This window comes from Salvia hispanica, chromosome 6 (genome assembly GCF_029641045.1).
Source record: "Salvia hispanica isolate PSC_SH4W2 chromosome 6, Shi_PSC_v1, whole genome shotgun sequence".
In the NCBI taxonomy this organism is placed as follows: domain Eukaryota; kingdom Viridiplantae; phylum Streptophyta; class Magnoliopsida; order Lamiales; family Lamiaceae; genus Salvia; species Salvia hispanica.
In genome coordinates this window covers 37,826,461-37,840,619 of record NC_142697.1, presented here as the reverse complement: position 1 = coordinate 37,840,619, position 14,159 = coordinate 37,826,461, and the positions used below count along the sequence as shown (strand labels likewise).

Sequence of the window (14,159 nt, the reverse complement as noted above, 5' to 3'; positions counted from 1 at the left end):
ATACCTCACTTCTCACGTTTCATTTACCCCCTCACTTAAGTCACATATGACATATCTCTTCCTATTTTTCCCACTGTCTATTCAAAATGAATCTTGACGACGTCGATCTTACTGGTGCCTTAGAACGGGCCATGTTGGACCATAGAAGCTTTTTTTATTTATTTTTTCAGTTTGCTTCTCATTGTACTTTTTTTGGCATTTTAATGTCACGAAAAACTCTAATATTGTGTTCTTAAATCTATGTTAGTTTGCTATTTTACTTTATTTAATAAAATACAAAAAATTAAAATGATGGTGAAATAAATTGGAGCGGATTTTGGGGGCAGAATTTGGGACCCTATTACAGTGCTGGAGCTTGAAGATAAAATGGTAAGGAAAAGATATAACACTACTGTTAATGGCCTTAAAACAACATATGTAGTAGTTAAATCCAATATTTCAATAATATTGTTCTCTCTACTAAGCAACAATATTGTTAGAAAAAATGGCTATATGTAAAAGTAGTAAATGGAAAAGATACAATATGTGGTAAACATCAAGCAACTATACTTGCTTTCCTAGCCCAGCTACACAAAAGAGAAAGAAAGAAGATAGAGAAAGAGAGAAAAAAGAAGAAAAACTATCCCAAATTTATCTCTACCAAGTCACTTCTTTCATGAGCTATTGGCTTAGTTGATTCGGCATCGTCGGCTTCTTCCTGAACGCGTGCTTCCTGCATCGCTCAAAGATGCTGTCGTATATCAGATCAAACTGAAGCCCGGCCCTCTCACGATTCACAATGAAGAGGATGTGATCGCCTTCCACGATCTTGTAATACCTGCAAACCGCGTCTCATGCATGATTTAGTCGGAACATGAAGTAATGCAGCAATGAAATGTAGAGTAGTACTATGAGATATCTGATACTTCATCCGTCCCTTAAAAATGTTCAGTCATGTCAAATGAGAACCCGGGAGGCTCTAATATACGTTTATTCAAGTATAATCACATCCGAAGAAGCAAGAAAGAGGATAAACATTTGACGAATTGGATGAAACGAGAAGGGGAGGAGGGACGAACCATAAGCCTGGTTGTAAAGGCTGGCACTCGGAATCTTTCACCACAAGGTGATTGGGATGCTCTACCGGGAGGCGAGGGTGTGTCATGGATATGGTGTTGAGCGCCCCATCATTGTCCCACCACTCTTCATCTCTGTAAGAAAACTCACCATATTAGGCCATAACTGAGTGAATCTTATAAATTGCAATGACACGAAATGAGAGTAAACGAGCATTATCTGCTCAGCACTCACCGGTATCCCTTGTAAGGAGGGGGGACGTCAGGAGGGTGACGCCACACACTCATCTGCAAGACTCGGATAAATAGCAGAGGGTGTATACCAAGAAGGCCAAAGGGGACTGTGAAGCCCATGAGTTTCCTCGTCTGTTTGGTGGCGTAGCTGAAGTAGTACGTGTCAGGGAACGTCTGTATATTGCTGTTCAATCTGATCGACCCTTGGATGGTGAGATCAGGCAGAATCCAGTCCCCGGATGCAAAAGGGCCGGTCTTACCCATGAGGCAATGAACAAGACCCCATATGCCCATCTGCCTCCAAGACATGTTGAAATGATCAAACCCGAAATTGTAGTAGTTCTTCAGCCACAGGATGTCAAACCAGTCGTACAGAATCACTCCTACCCTGCACAGCTGCAGCAGGCAGACGGGCTTCAATGACTTTCCGTCTTCTGGCCTACAAACAATCAACGTTTTTCAAGAAATCAGGAACTGATCAATAAGGTGGGGATATTTAACAATCAATATTCCCTAAAACAGACCAGTGATAGTATTCAATGGTTACATATTCTCTACTCCATAATCCCTAATGCAATCAACAACTCAACAATGATTTCAAGCTCTTGAAATTAAGCATATGAGGAATTATAGGAATTCAGCAAGAAAATCTATCTCAGCCATTTTACTCATTACAACAAACTTCATAAAGAGAATATAACTAATGTGTGCAAGATTACAACAATGTCGATTACTTACTGAATTCCATCCAAATATGCTCTAGTTGTGCCATTGAAAGCACCAGACAACGACGTGATGCTCAGCACCCAATTCGGAGAAGTATTCTCATATCCCTTGAATGCCTGAAATTGCACTAAAACTTAGCAGCAATCCAAATTTGAGATTGTATTAGCATTCAACTCCCAACAAATTCATCAAAATTACACCTTATCAGCAAGCATTTGCTGCAAAACTCGGATAACTTGCCCCCCGGCCGAATGCCCCACAAAGTGGATGGGATTATCCTCATCCCATTCAGGGTAATGCCCTAAACATCAGAAATTGCAATTACAAACATCAGACAAGAGATCAAAATAAAGATGAGAATGAGAACTTAAGCCCTCAATTAAAAATTTCACCTTTCTCATAAACTCTACCAAACTGAGAGTGCCCACAAGCCTTGCTATGTTCCTCACCATAATCAACTTGCCCTCCTTTTAGGTAATAGAACAATTCTCTAGCTCTAAATCCGACATTCAATCAAATGCACAAATCACAAATCAACAATCAATCAAACCAACATACTACATCTTAATCAAAGGGGGGTATTTTTCTTAAAACATTTTGAAGCAAAACCAACCTGTCATATATGCTAGTTAATGAGCCTAAATCAGGGACAAGAGCCCTCTCATCTTTCTTCTCAGCTCCAGCAAAATAAGACAAGCCTCCTAGTTTCTGTAAATTTCATCATCAAGATTCAATCTTGAAATGCATGAATCATCACAAAATCCTCAAAAAATTTTAAAATCTGCAATCTTATTGCATACATACCCCTTTCCCAAAGCCAAAGATGCCATGAACTAGCACAATTGGGGGCAAATCATCGGAATTGGTGGGTTTCTGCGTTACAACCTCCTCATCTTGCAAACCACTGGCCAAATTAGGCTTGAAAAACAAATCATTTATTGTTTGAGAGAGATCGCCAGCCACAGCCGTGCTAAATATGTAAAATCCAAACAACAAATGCACCAAGGAGCTCACAAACAGCTCCAATAATTGGAGAGTTGATACCCACCACCTAAACATCCTCTCTCTCTTTCTCTCTCTCTCTCTCTCTCAAGAGAAGCCTGTGGGTGCCAATGGGCACAGATATGAAGTAAAAGCAATGTGTTTGAGCCTTCTGCAAGAGAAAGTCAAGAGAAGGCTCGCAAACAAAAATAAAAAAAATCAAATCTTTAATCAAGAAAAGGCCCTCTCAAGAATCTAGAAATGAACAAAAAAGAGGTGGGAGGGAAATTCTTGAGGGACCCTTCTTGTTAATACAATGCAATGGTGGAATGAAACGAGTTTCTTATTTAAGGCATGCATAAAAATTGCATCTTTAATTTCATTTTTCCCCCTCGTTCAGACTTTCCAAAATAAGTCCCTCCACAATATCCTCATGACCTACCTTTCACCCATTTTCATGTTTCGTCAAAGCTGCTTCATCCATCTAACTCTCTCTCTTCTCTCTCTCTTCGCTGGTTAAGAGTGATGCACGTGCCCTGTATTTATCGGGTGACAGAGATTTCCCCCAATTGCAGGGACCCCACAGAAATTGAGACGAATTGGGAAACAAGACAAGATTCTAGGAGACTTGCAATTTTTATAATCAAGTAATCCAAGATTAGAGATTGGATTAGTGGGCGAAGAATCTGAGAGAAAAAGACTGAATTTTTAGTGTGCCACGTCACCGGGAAAATGTTGTTTAAATTGCTAAACATGGTATTAATTTTTATTAAATATGTGATTTAAACTTTTGAATACAAGTTCTAGGAGTTTCGATAGAATCAATTGGAATGTGCTGGATGAGAGCTGGAAGGTTCATTTTCTGTTTTAAACCAACTCCACCAAGGCGCCAACTGCTCTTATCCACAGCCTACTTAAATTATATTTATAGTAATTCTTTTTATTTATAATAAAAATAAATAACAAAGAAATTTGAAATAAATTAGTATTATTTTTTATTATAAAATTTGCTGAAATTTTCTCGAAATAATCAAATATATAAACTACTACATAAAAATCAAAGGCTAATTTATTTATTTTTTTGGATAATAGACATAAACAATAAACAAAATTTTATTTTAGGTAGTTTGTAAATTTTATCGTATTGATAGTCAATTATGAGATACTATTAACGAAATTGTTAAAATAATGGACTAAGTATCAATGTTGTTAAATTCATGCAATTCTTCGACGAAATATATCGATAATCATATGAATTTAGAATTTCATTACCTGCAAATTGACCATGTGATTCTTTTTTGAACAATGCCCATTTTCAATTGGAACAAAGATTTAATTTTGATTCTATGCAAGGCATACATCAATTTATTAAATTTATTCATCACAATAATTCCGACATAATTACACAATAAGAGAAGCCTGCAAATTATTTAAGAATGCATGAGTAAATCATATATTTATGCAATAATTTGCAATTAGTTTTTAAAATAGTACAACACCGATATAATATTATTTTTACTCGGTATATCTAACTTTTTTCCAAAATCCAAGAGATTATCTCACGTATTTCCCATCATGTAAGTCATAATCTCGAAATCAATGCCTAGGTGTGCGTGCAAGAATTCGTATATTTCTAAGTTTTCGATTAACTCAAGAAATAGAAAACTACTCCATGTGTCTTGATGTATAACAGATTTCTGTCGCAACTTTTAAGAAATTTCATTGGTAAAGCCGAAATATTTTAGTAATTTTAAAGGTCGTCATAGCAAAATTTAACGCTTCAAGTTGTTGACAAGTGGGCGTGAAGCACATGGCTTGATGCAATTATTTAGTTTATCTTGCTATACTACTTGTAGTACTATATTGTAGAGGCCACAACTAACACTTTTAGTAGTACTAAAAAATGGTTAATTGCCGCAAATAATATAATGCCTATTCCAAATTATTTCATTTTATAAGTATATTGGACATCCTTCTTCGGTTCATGAGCAACACAAATCTCGAGTTGAGATCAATGAGCTCTATTTATATTAGGATTCATTCATTAATAAAAAATAAAATTAATTTACTTCATATTGCATAATACAAGTCTACATCCCAATATGAAAACTAACTTACAAATTTTATACTGTTAAAATGATTACATATTTTCTATTTGCACACGTACTGCTAAACCACATACTCCTACTTTTCTTCTAGTCAAAATATGTAAAAACTCCTTGAATACAAACATTTATTTGGAATTTATTAATTTGGCTACAATATCGGCTACAATTAATCGCCGTCAATTTCAAGTTTAATATCTAGTCAACTAAATAAATGACCGTACCTAATTTTTTTTTTAAGAGTAAACGATAAAATTGGTCCTAGAACTATAGTCAAAATATGAATTTGGTCTAAAACATTCAATTTTTTGAAAATCGGGTTCAGAACATTTGAAATCGTTATCGAAGTGGTCATTTTCCGTAAAAAAAACTAACTGCCAACGCCTAATTACTGATTTTTTATCTTAATTAATATACTAATGCATAATTAATTAAACAAAATTAAATATAAAATTAATAAAATGCTAAGAAATTCCAAAATCAACTATTTCTCCATCTTCTTCCTTCTCTTCCATCTCTCCTTCGTGCTTCCTAAATCGGAATCTCTCTCTTCTTCTCTCTGGCGCTCAACGTCGTCGCGTCTTTCTCTCTCTGCTCGCTCCTCCACAAGTCGTCATCATCGTGTGTTTCTCTGCATTGCTGCTGTCCGAGATCAAAACCGTCGCCGCCCACCATTGTTGTCGCCACCAACCCCCATTCCTTTCAGTCTTCCTCATCTCTCTCTCAATTTTCTTTCTCGGTGGTCCGGCGTTGTTATCTCTGCCGACGCGGTCGCTGTTGCCTGAAGATAGTTTCGCTTCTGTCGCCTCTGCCTGCTCGTTGTCAGTCGAGCATTATTGTTGCTCCATGACCTCATCGCCGCTGCTCTTGCCTCGGTCCAACCCATTGTCATCCTCTCTCCGTCTCCCAGCTCAACCATCAATGCCCTCCCTTCTCTCCCTCCTTCTTAATCAATCTTACTCAAATTCATATCTTTCTCTAATCAACTTTTGGAACCTTAACTGTCCGCCGCTGCTGAACAATTCAATCTCTCTCCCCTTTAAATTTTCGTTGCGGTGATGTCTTACGTGTAGAGATGTTTGTGGTCGATTTTGGAATTCCTTAGCATTTTATTAATTTTATATTTAATTTTATTTAATTAATTATGCATTAGTATATTAATTAAGATAAAAAATCGGTAATTAGGCGTTGACAGTTAGTTTTTTACCGAAAAGGACCACTTCGATAACGAATTCAAATGTTCTGGACCTAATTTTCAAAAAGTGAATATTTTGGACCAAATTCGTATTATGACTATATGTTTAGGACCAATTTGACTTTTACTCCTTTTCATATATAAACACCGACAGTCCCTATTTTTTTATAATAATAATATTTTTAGAAAGAAACGGTGATTTAAAATGTTAATAAAGAATAAATCTCACCTAAAAAGAGAGAGAAAAATTATCTAAAATGGAAAGTGCATGATTTTAAGGGACAAAGGGTGTATCATTTTTTGACCATTTGATTTCCAAATCTGATGTCAACACAATGTCTCATTTAACCTTAATTGGTATTTTCATGAAACGAGTTGATATTCATATGTTTTAGGCTCACTTGGTATTTTTATAAGAGTGAACTATATAAATGATACCTGATCTTTCACTTTTGCACATAAATGGTACATGATCTTTTTATTTTATATCGTTTTTGATACCCCTTGACAAAAATAACCCTAGGTATCAAACCTGTGAATTTTTTGTTATGGGGGATATTTTTGGAAATTTCAATTAAATAGTACCAAACATGTGATTATTTTTTCTTCCTTTCTTATCATATTTTTTTTCCTCTTTAGTTTCTTCTTCTTTCTTTTTTCTTCATTTTCTTCTTATTTTTATGTATTTTATCTTCCTTTCTTCTTTTTTTTTTCTCCTTAGTTTAGGTTTCGTCTTCCTTCTTTTTTTTTCTTTTCTCTTCTTTTTCTTCTTTCTTTTTAGTATTTTACACTTACATCTAATTGCATTCATGATATAAATCAATAACAAAATGCTTGATTAAATTAATTATTTAAAATAAATAAATCAATTGAATATTTTTTTATTAAATTATTTTATACTCATTTTAGGGTTGAAACATCTAACAAAAAAATATTCAACTCACTTATATCATTGTGAATTGTTATCATTATGAATACAATTCACAATGTTAAATTTTTATAAAAGGCTATATTAATTAGTTACTAATTTAATATAAAATAATAATAATAATAGTATTTTTATTATTATTATTATTATTATTATTATTATTATTATTATTATTATTATTATTATTATTATTATTATTATTATTATTATTATTACTACTACTACTTAATATTATATGATTCATAACTTATGTAATTATACTATAATTACTTATTAATTACTATCAGTTTTTAGTGTTATATATTATTATTATTATTATTATTATTATAATTAAATATTATAACTATAATTATAATTAAATATATTAGAATGATATTAAAAGATAAATTAATTATTAATTTAAATAACATCAAAATAATAATATTAATATTGATTAATAATTATAGAATAAAGAGTAAGGAGAAATGAAAGAAGATATTATAATATCACTTTTGGTACTAATTTTATGAATGCCCAAAATATCCTCTATGATATAAATGGGAAAATGTATTTGTTTAGAGGGTATTTTAGGATGAAAATTGCATTAGGTACAAAAATGTGATTTATAGATACCAAAAACGATATAAAATAAAGATCATTTATCATTTACGTGTGAAAGTGAAAGATCAGGTACCAGGTACCAGTAGTTCACTCGTTTTATAAAAAAAGTTGACATTCGTATGTTTTTATCTTGATAGTTCATTCTCTAAATTCGGCCATTCATACTAGGTAGTTATTATTCAATATTCACTAAGATAATGATAGTATTTTAGTTGGACCCTATATTAATAAATTACTTATAGAAACGGTAGTCAAATAAATATTTAGGCTGATTTAAGTAAGCGGAAGGTAAGAAGTTAAGCTAGGTAAAACAATACTCCGTAATCCGTATCATTCATATGGGCCACTTTTTACAACATATTTTTGAGGTATTATTTAATTATGAGCCCAGCCTAACTATTAACACTACAAGAGTTATTTCTTTTGTTGAGAGCCATAGCCCATTCCAAATGAAGAAGAAAGAATATTTACTTTTTCGTATGAAAATTTAAATAATCAAGATTATATTTCTTGACCTTACCTATTTTGTCGAGTAACATTTTCATCACATACAATAAATTTTTACATCGATTTTAAAGATAATATATATGCATTTCCCTGAAAGCTCAGTTTTCATGAATTTGACATGACTTGATGTGGAAAAATGATTTTTTAATACCGTAAATTTAAAACAAATTCTCTAGAGGCTGCAATTTCAAGGAGAATTTAAAATTTTTAACTCAAGATATTATAAATAATTTGGGAAATGTCAATGCTAAAAGCATAACCACATGAACATGTATGATACTGAAGGAATGCATTGTCCCTGTCACAAATCTATATCAAATATGTGTTCAACTTCAAATGAATGGGAGATTGTGATATGAGATTATTTTAAGAGAATGTATGTAAAGATTCATGGGCATGATGATATGTAATGTCATGGGGCATCAACAATTATAACCGATGATACATACCATCACTAGGTCCACTATAAACAATACATTATTATATTATAATCCATTTTTTGTAAGAAAAATTAGAACCAATTTGTATTGGACAACATAATACGCAAACCAGATATCACCTGTATTCTAACGAAATAAAAAATAATAATGTTGGAATATTAAAATGAAAAAAAGGAAAATATATTTTTAAGGATATCCATTTTAGGGTCCATTTTTTTCCTAAAATTAGTCGTATTGTCAGCAATAAGTGCAGATTCAAAAAATCGACTTCACCGATTGGGCAGGATTTGAAATGCAAATTGATACAGATTAATATAGTATAACAATAAAATTCAATATAATAAATTACACGTATATATTTGAGAGATGCAATTTAAGGTGCAGTGGAGTGGAATATTATGTGTTGACACTTGACAGAGAAGGTGGGTGGATTCAATTAAGAAGGAAGAGGAAGACAGTTACCAGCATACATTAAATATTTTAATGAAAATAGCAATTCCAAATTACAAAAAATACATCAAATTGTGAAAGCACAAGTCAGATGTAGGTGAAGTTCATAACTCCCTCATTGTTCGTAAAAAGTTGAAATTAAAACCTAAAATGTATACAATTGTATAAAAAGTACAATTAAGTTCAAATATTCATATTCTATGACTTTCTAGTCGAGTTTGAGGCGCAACTCAAATCTCATTAAATATATGCAGATGGATTGAAATATTATTGATGTTCAACCATAACATAAGTGTTCCTTTGCAATAATAGTCTTTACCAATTTTATGGCCCAATTCATTATAGATGGACCCCTGCCTTCTAATGCATGCATCAAATTATTCAAATGTTTGCAGTATTTGTATTTTCTCTGATTTCACATTACGGAAAAGGAAATGGAGAAGAATTTATGTTTTGACTGATATATTTAATAATACATCCCTAACTGCAGGCGCTTTTATTATAAAATCATTCACATTAGTGACACCGATTGAAGAATAGTTGAATTATCAAATTATTATGCAAATCCAACTTTTATTAAAAAAATATTGTTTTTGTTAATTAATGTATTACTTCCTCCTCTGTCCCTAAAAAGTACGAACTATTTTCTTCTTTGTTTTTGTTAATTAATGGAGTACTTCCTCCTCCGTCTTCAACAGTAGTAAAAATTTTATGGTTCAGACAAATTGTCATATATATTTGTACTCTTTCAACACTTAGTCAATGAGAAAGATTGGCCAATATGATCACATGATTTTTTTTATTGGACTCACCACCAATTGAGCTGAGAATGCATGTTTTAATGAACTATTTATAGGACTGTGGATCATAATTTAAAGTTACACATGATAAAGAAAAAAAATTATTTATTCTTCTTTTCTAGTACCTTCAGCGTCAACAATTATGTACACACATAAAATACTTAAAACACAAAATATCAAAGAACATAGTACTATCTTTTGCTATTTCATTCACCACAATTTACATTGACCCTAAAACTAGTATAAATAGATGGATCATTTTAATTAGATCCATGGAAAAGTTACAAGAATAACTCAATCCCTCGACAAGAAATCGACCTAAAATCACCCAAAAAAGAGGGGGAAAAAGAAACAACACAAACAAAAAAAGAAAAAGAAAACCTCAGTAGAATATATTTTCAAGAACACCTTGAATTTCTCCCCGGTCCTCCATAATAGAAGTAATTACCCCAAACTCTATTAATTCCACCTCTTATATCGTAACAATTTGAATGATCGGCCAAAACTCTCAAATTGGATAAAGGGATTAAGCTGTTATCCCAATCTACCACTTGTAGGTTTCTGAAATAAGACGCTTTTCCGAACCCTTCTCGTGCAAAATGCCCACTCCCCATCTGAGTCGATGTGTGTGACCCCGAACTTCTGCTATTTACAATTTCGCCCCCAAATTGTACCATATTTGCACGATCGCGAAGATGTGTAAATAGAAAGGTCGGCCAGTACCCGACTAGAACCCCGTTTCCGAACTCTAGCCACCAATTTCCATGCTTCGGATCCTATAAAGCAATACACCAAAAAATATTAGTATGATTTATTCACAATATACTAAATTCTTAGTATAGTGGAGGAGTATATTTTATCCGTCCCACCAATTTAGTATGGTTTCATTTTCACACATTTTAAGAAAAATACATTTAATAATGTTTTTGGAAAATGTAATTTACATACTACAAATGTTCTATTTTACTCATATTTATTGCTATACTTATTCTCTGCACAAATATTTAATAAAGTTATTTTAATATATAGTAAGTATTTTTAGAAAAGTAAATTAAGAAAGTGGGAAGTGAACTACTAGTATGTTAGAAAATCACAGAAGGGAAATATTTTGAATAATTATTAAGATGATAAAGTGGAAGGGTCAAAAACCTTTGCTTTGAAAGGAAGAGTGGGGAGAATCTTAGAAAGCAAACATTAAAGGAAACGAAGCAAAATAATTATGTCCGTTGAGTCTTTCAATGGCGAATGCATTATTACTATAGTGTATATCTAACAACATGCTTATGTTAGCACGATGGGTTACATGCATGATGAATATTTAGCTCCAATCTAGCTCACTTTTCCCACCCACCAAATCCCAAACCCCCAAAAAGAGAATACCAATTAAATTAAATTAAACTATCCCAAAAGATAAAATCCAACCCTACCTATTGTAATCTTCTTTATATTATTTTGAAAGTTATTAGGAATTTTTATATTCTAGAAATAGAATTATGTGTTCTGCGGATTAGATTCGACCCCAAAAGTTGGATTGCCGTTGGACAATTGGAATCGAATATATATATGAATAAATTAAAGCACAATTGAGGTACTACAAGAAAAGCTTCTTTTTTAAAATCAAGTAAAATCGAAAAGTTATATATAAAAATAACAGCATAAAAACATACCTTCCAAATTAGCAAGCTAATGTCAAATTGGCCTCCATTATACGACGACGTAGGAGAAATTGCTGCGCCAATAGCTATTCTATTATTTGTTTGAACAAAGCCTGAGCACAGCAAATTATAACACCCAGTTGCTTGATAGGCATCACTCTGCGAAAATATTAATTAATTCAAATTAGTAATCAATTAATTAAAATTGATTAAGTCCCGCAATCACTTTTTCTAAGCGTAACTTGTTGGAGTCATGATTAAAGTAGGGACATCACAGACTAGGCAATAAATAATTATCTAGTGATTATAGCAGACAATATGTAGTAGTAAAAATTGAAAATAAAAAACATCAAATTAATTACTTACAGTCCAGTAGGTGAAGAACCTAGGATAATTGTCCCCATAGATCTCTGGACTAACCTGTTTGGTGACAAAATTAATTGAATTAGGAAGCAGTTGAAGGTGTAATTGCAGCTTTAATGAGCTTAAAAAAAAAAAAAAAACTAAGTCTCAGATCCTATCTTAAAACTGATGTCACAATATTTTCAACTTTTATGTCACATCTCCTTATATACTTTCTTCATCTTATAAAAATAGAGAATTTGAGAATGACACGGGTTTTAATACCTGCCAACCGGCCTCGATTGTGTTGAGGTCATCTCCAAAGGAGCCTCCAATAACCCACATTTGAGAAAGGCTGAATTCATACTTATTCGCAACTCGCGGAGCCCACACATTTATGCTTGCTTTTGCACCATAATATTGATCACCACTCACATAGCCCACAGCATGCTGAAAAAAATATTTAATATTTTTAAAAATTATGAATAACCAAGTTATCAAAATTGAATCTTTGACGGATATTGGTTGAATTGTTGAAAATTAAGAAGAGGGTTTTTGAGGGATTTTTACAAAATATGAATAACCAACCAAGTTATAAAAATTGAATCTTTAACCAATATTGGTTGAATTCTTGAAAATTGGGAAGAGGGTTCTTAAGGGATTGATTAACTAACCTCATGGCCATTGCTGGAGGAATCTCTTCTAATAGGCCTTCGAATCTTGCGGCCAAATCTTCGAATGGAGCTTGCTCTTAGGAGATCTTGCTCGGTTGTTCGTCTGATTGGAATTGTATTTTCGGGGCAAGATTCATCAGACAGTGTCCAAGTTTGGAAATTTTCAGAAAACGTGTCTGATGTTGTTGTTGTTGTTCGAAGCCCCTTTGGCCTCTCTGGTGGATCCTGAAAATTCAAAAATTCATGCATGGAGAGATGTTTATTATCATGACTTCTACACAACTCTCTCTAGAATGAGTGCATAGATACATTACCATGGGCATTTGGCCTTGGAGTAAAGGATGATCAAAAGCAGGCTGTTGATGAGTCAATACACAATCGAAGATATCACCATCTGGACTCTGTAAAAAGCAAAGAAAAAATTAATCAGACAGCAATAATGGGATAAAATTGGAACTTTTTTAGACAAGAAGAAGAGGGGAAGAATTGCCTTGATTGTTTTGACAGCAGGTTTGTTGATTTTCATGAGATAGTCTGAGATGTATTTGAGCTTCTTGGACAAATTCTGAGGCCTCAGATTCTGATTTGTAGCATTGAAACTCTGTGATTGTGATTGTGCAATAAAAAAGAGGAAGAAAACAAAAATATGAATGATTGGGGAAATCTTGGGGCAGCAGTTGGAACAAGAAGCCATTTTTGAGGGATTTGATTCTTCTTCTAACACAACTCTTTGTCTCTGTCTACATTGGTTTTTGTCTGCTTCTGTCATCTAAAACTAACCCTTCTCAGAATTTGGAAATTCCTAAATTCATGCAAAGAACTGTACCTGCAGCAACTGTAGGGGAAAGCAAAGCAAAGCAAAACAGATAGATGCTCACTATCTCACCATTTCCCAAGATTGGAAACTTGGGAGGAAAAGGTTGAGAGTGATTTGGGCATTTGATAGTTTTTGCTAGATGTGGTTATGCTTTTATATTCTGACAAATGCACAACTTCTAGGCATGAGGTGAAAGAGAAAGAGAAGTTTGAAATAAAAGAAATGATAACATAGGAATTCTGATTATTTAGAAATTTGCCCATGTGGGGTGAGTTATATTAATAGCCTGTTGAGGCCAAGACATGCAATAATTATTTTATTGCAAGAATAAGAATTGAAGAAGTGGGGTGGGGTGTGGGATTGGCCTAGAGGATTATGTTTCCAGTCTCCTATACAATGACTGAAAATTAGCTTTTCCATAAGAAATTATCTTGTTTAAATATAAATGTGCATATACTATAATGACCAATCATTTGTGCTATTCTTTAATATATATGTAGAGGAAATATGTGTATTTTAAATAAATTTTGGTTTTGTGTAATAGTTTGGCAGAAGAAATAATTGTGTTCAGAAGTTAAACTGTTGATGAATTTTAAATTACTTTACAAGTTTTTGCAGCATGTTTGCTTACCATTAGGGATTTTGTGTTT

The 14,159-nt window shown here is 32.9% G+C and overlaps 2 protein-coding genes across 4 annotated transcripts; both read right to left on the bottom strand.

Annotated features, from left to right (window-relative positions):
* Positions 1 to 418: 418 nt before the first annotated feature.
* LOC125203640 (uncharacterized) lies at positions 419 to 3,574 on the bottom strand. 3 transcript variants are annotated; one of them, XM_089059995.1, is made up of 9 exons: positions 3,439 to 3,574; positions 2,820 to 3,115; positions 2,629 to 2,723; positions 2,408 to 2,511; positions 2,216 to 2,316; positions 2,028 to 2,131; positions 1,291 to 1,728; positions 1,059 to 1,190; positions 419 to 817 (listed from the first exon to the last, which is right to left on the bottom strand). In XM_089059995.1, exons 2-9 carry the CDS (start codon positions 3,072 to 3,074, stop codon positions 661 to 663), a joined length of 1,386 nt encoding a protein of 461 aa, XP_088916121.1. In that variant the 5' UTR covers positions 3,075 to 3,115; positions 3,439 to 3,574; the 3' UTR covers positions 419 to 660. The 3 variants fall into 3 exon arrangements, with proteins under 3 accessions (XP_088916121.1, XP_047957988.1, XP_047957987.1); XM_048102031.2 differs by having other exon boundaries at positions 2,820 to 2,919; positions 3,439 to 3,567; XM_048102030.2 differs by having other exon boundaries at positions 2,820 to 3,526.
* Positions 3,575 to 10,197: 6,623 nt separating this feature from the next.
* LOC125203609 (protein neprosin-like) lies at positions 10,198 to 13,749 on the bottom strand. Its single transcript, XM_048101996.2, has 7 exons — positions 13,183 to 13,749; positions 13,007 to 13,093; positions 12,693 to 12,917; positions 12,304 to 12,468; positions 12,043 to 12,096; positions 11,689 to 11,835; positions 10,198 to 10,797 (listed from the first exon to the last, which is right to left on the bottom strand). Exons 1-7 carry the CDS (start codon positions 13,459 to 13,461, stop codon positions 10,420 to 10,422), a joined length of 1,335 nt encoding a protein of 444 aa, XP_047957953.1. The 5' UTR covers positions 13,462 to 13,749; the 3' UTR covers positions 10,198 to 10,419.
* Between the last annotated feature and the right edge of the window lie 410 nt (positions 13,750 to 14,159).

Coding starts and splice junctions, on each gene's coding strand:
- LOC125203609 (XM_048101996.2), bottom strand. CDS start 13,461: ATGACAGAAGCAGACAAAAACCAATGTAGACAGAGACAAAGAGTTGTG. Junction 12,469..12,692: donor CCTCCAGCAATGGCCATGAG/GTTAGTTAATCA, acceptor TATTTTTTTCAG/CATGCTGTGGGCTATGTGAG. Junction 12,097..12,303: donor CAATCGAGGCCGGTTGGCAG/GTATTAAAACCC, acceptor GTCACCAAACAG/GTTAGTCCAGAGATCTATGG.
- LOC125203640 (XM_089059995.1), bottom strand. CDS start 3,074: ATGTTTAGGTGGTGGGTATCAACTCTCCAATTATTGGAGCTGTTTGTG. Junction 2,132..2,215: donor AGCAAATGCTTGCTGATAAG/GTGTAATTTTGA, acceptor GTGCAATTTCAG/GCATTCAAGGGATATGAGAA. Junction 818..1,058: donor CCTTTACAACCAGGCTTATG/GTTCGTCCCTCC, acceptor CGCGGTTTGCAG/GTATTACAAGATCGTGGAAG.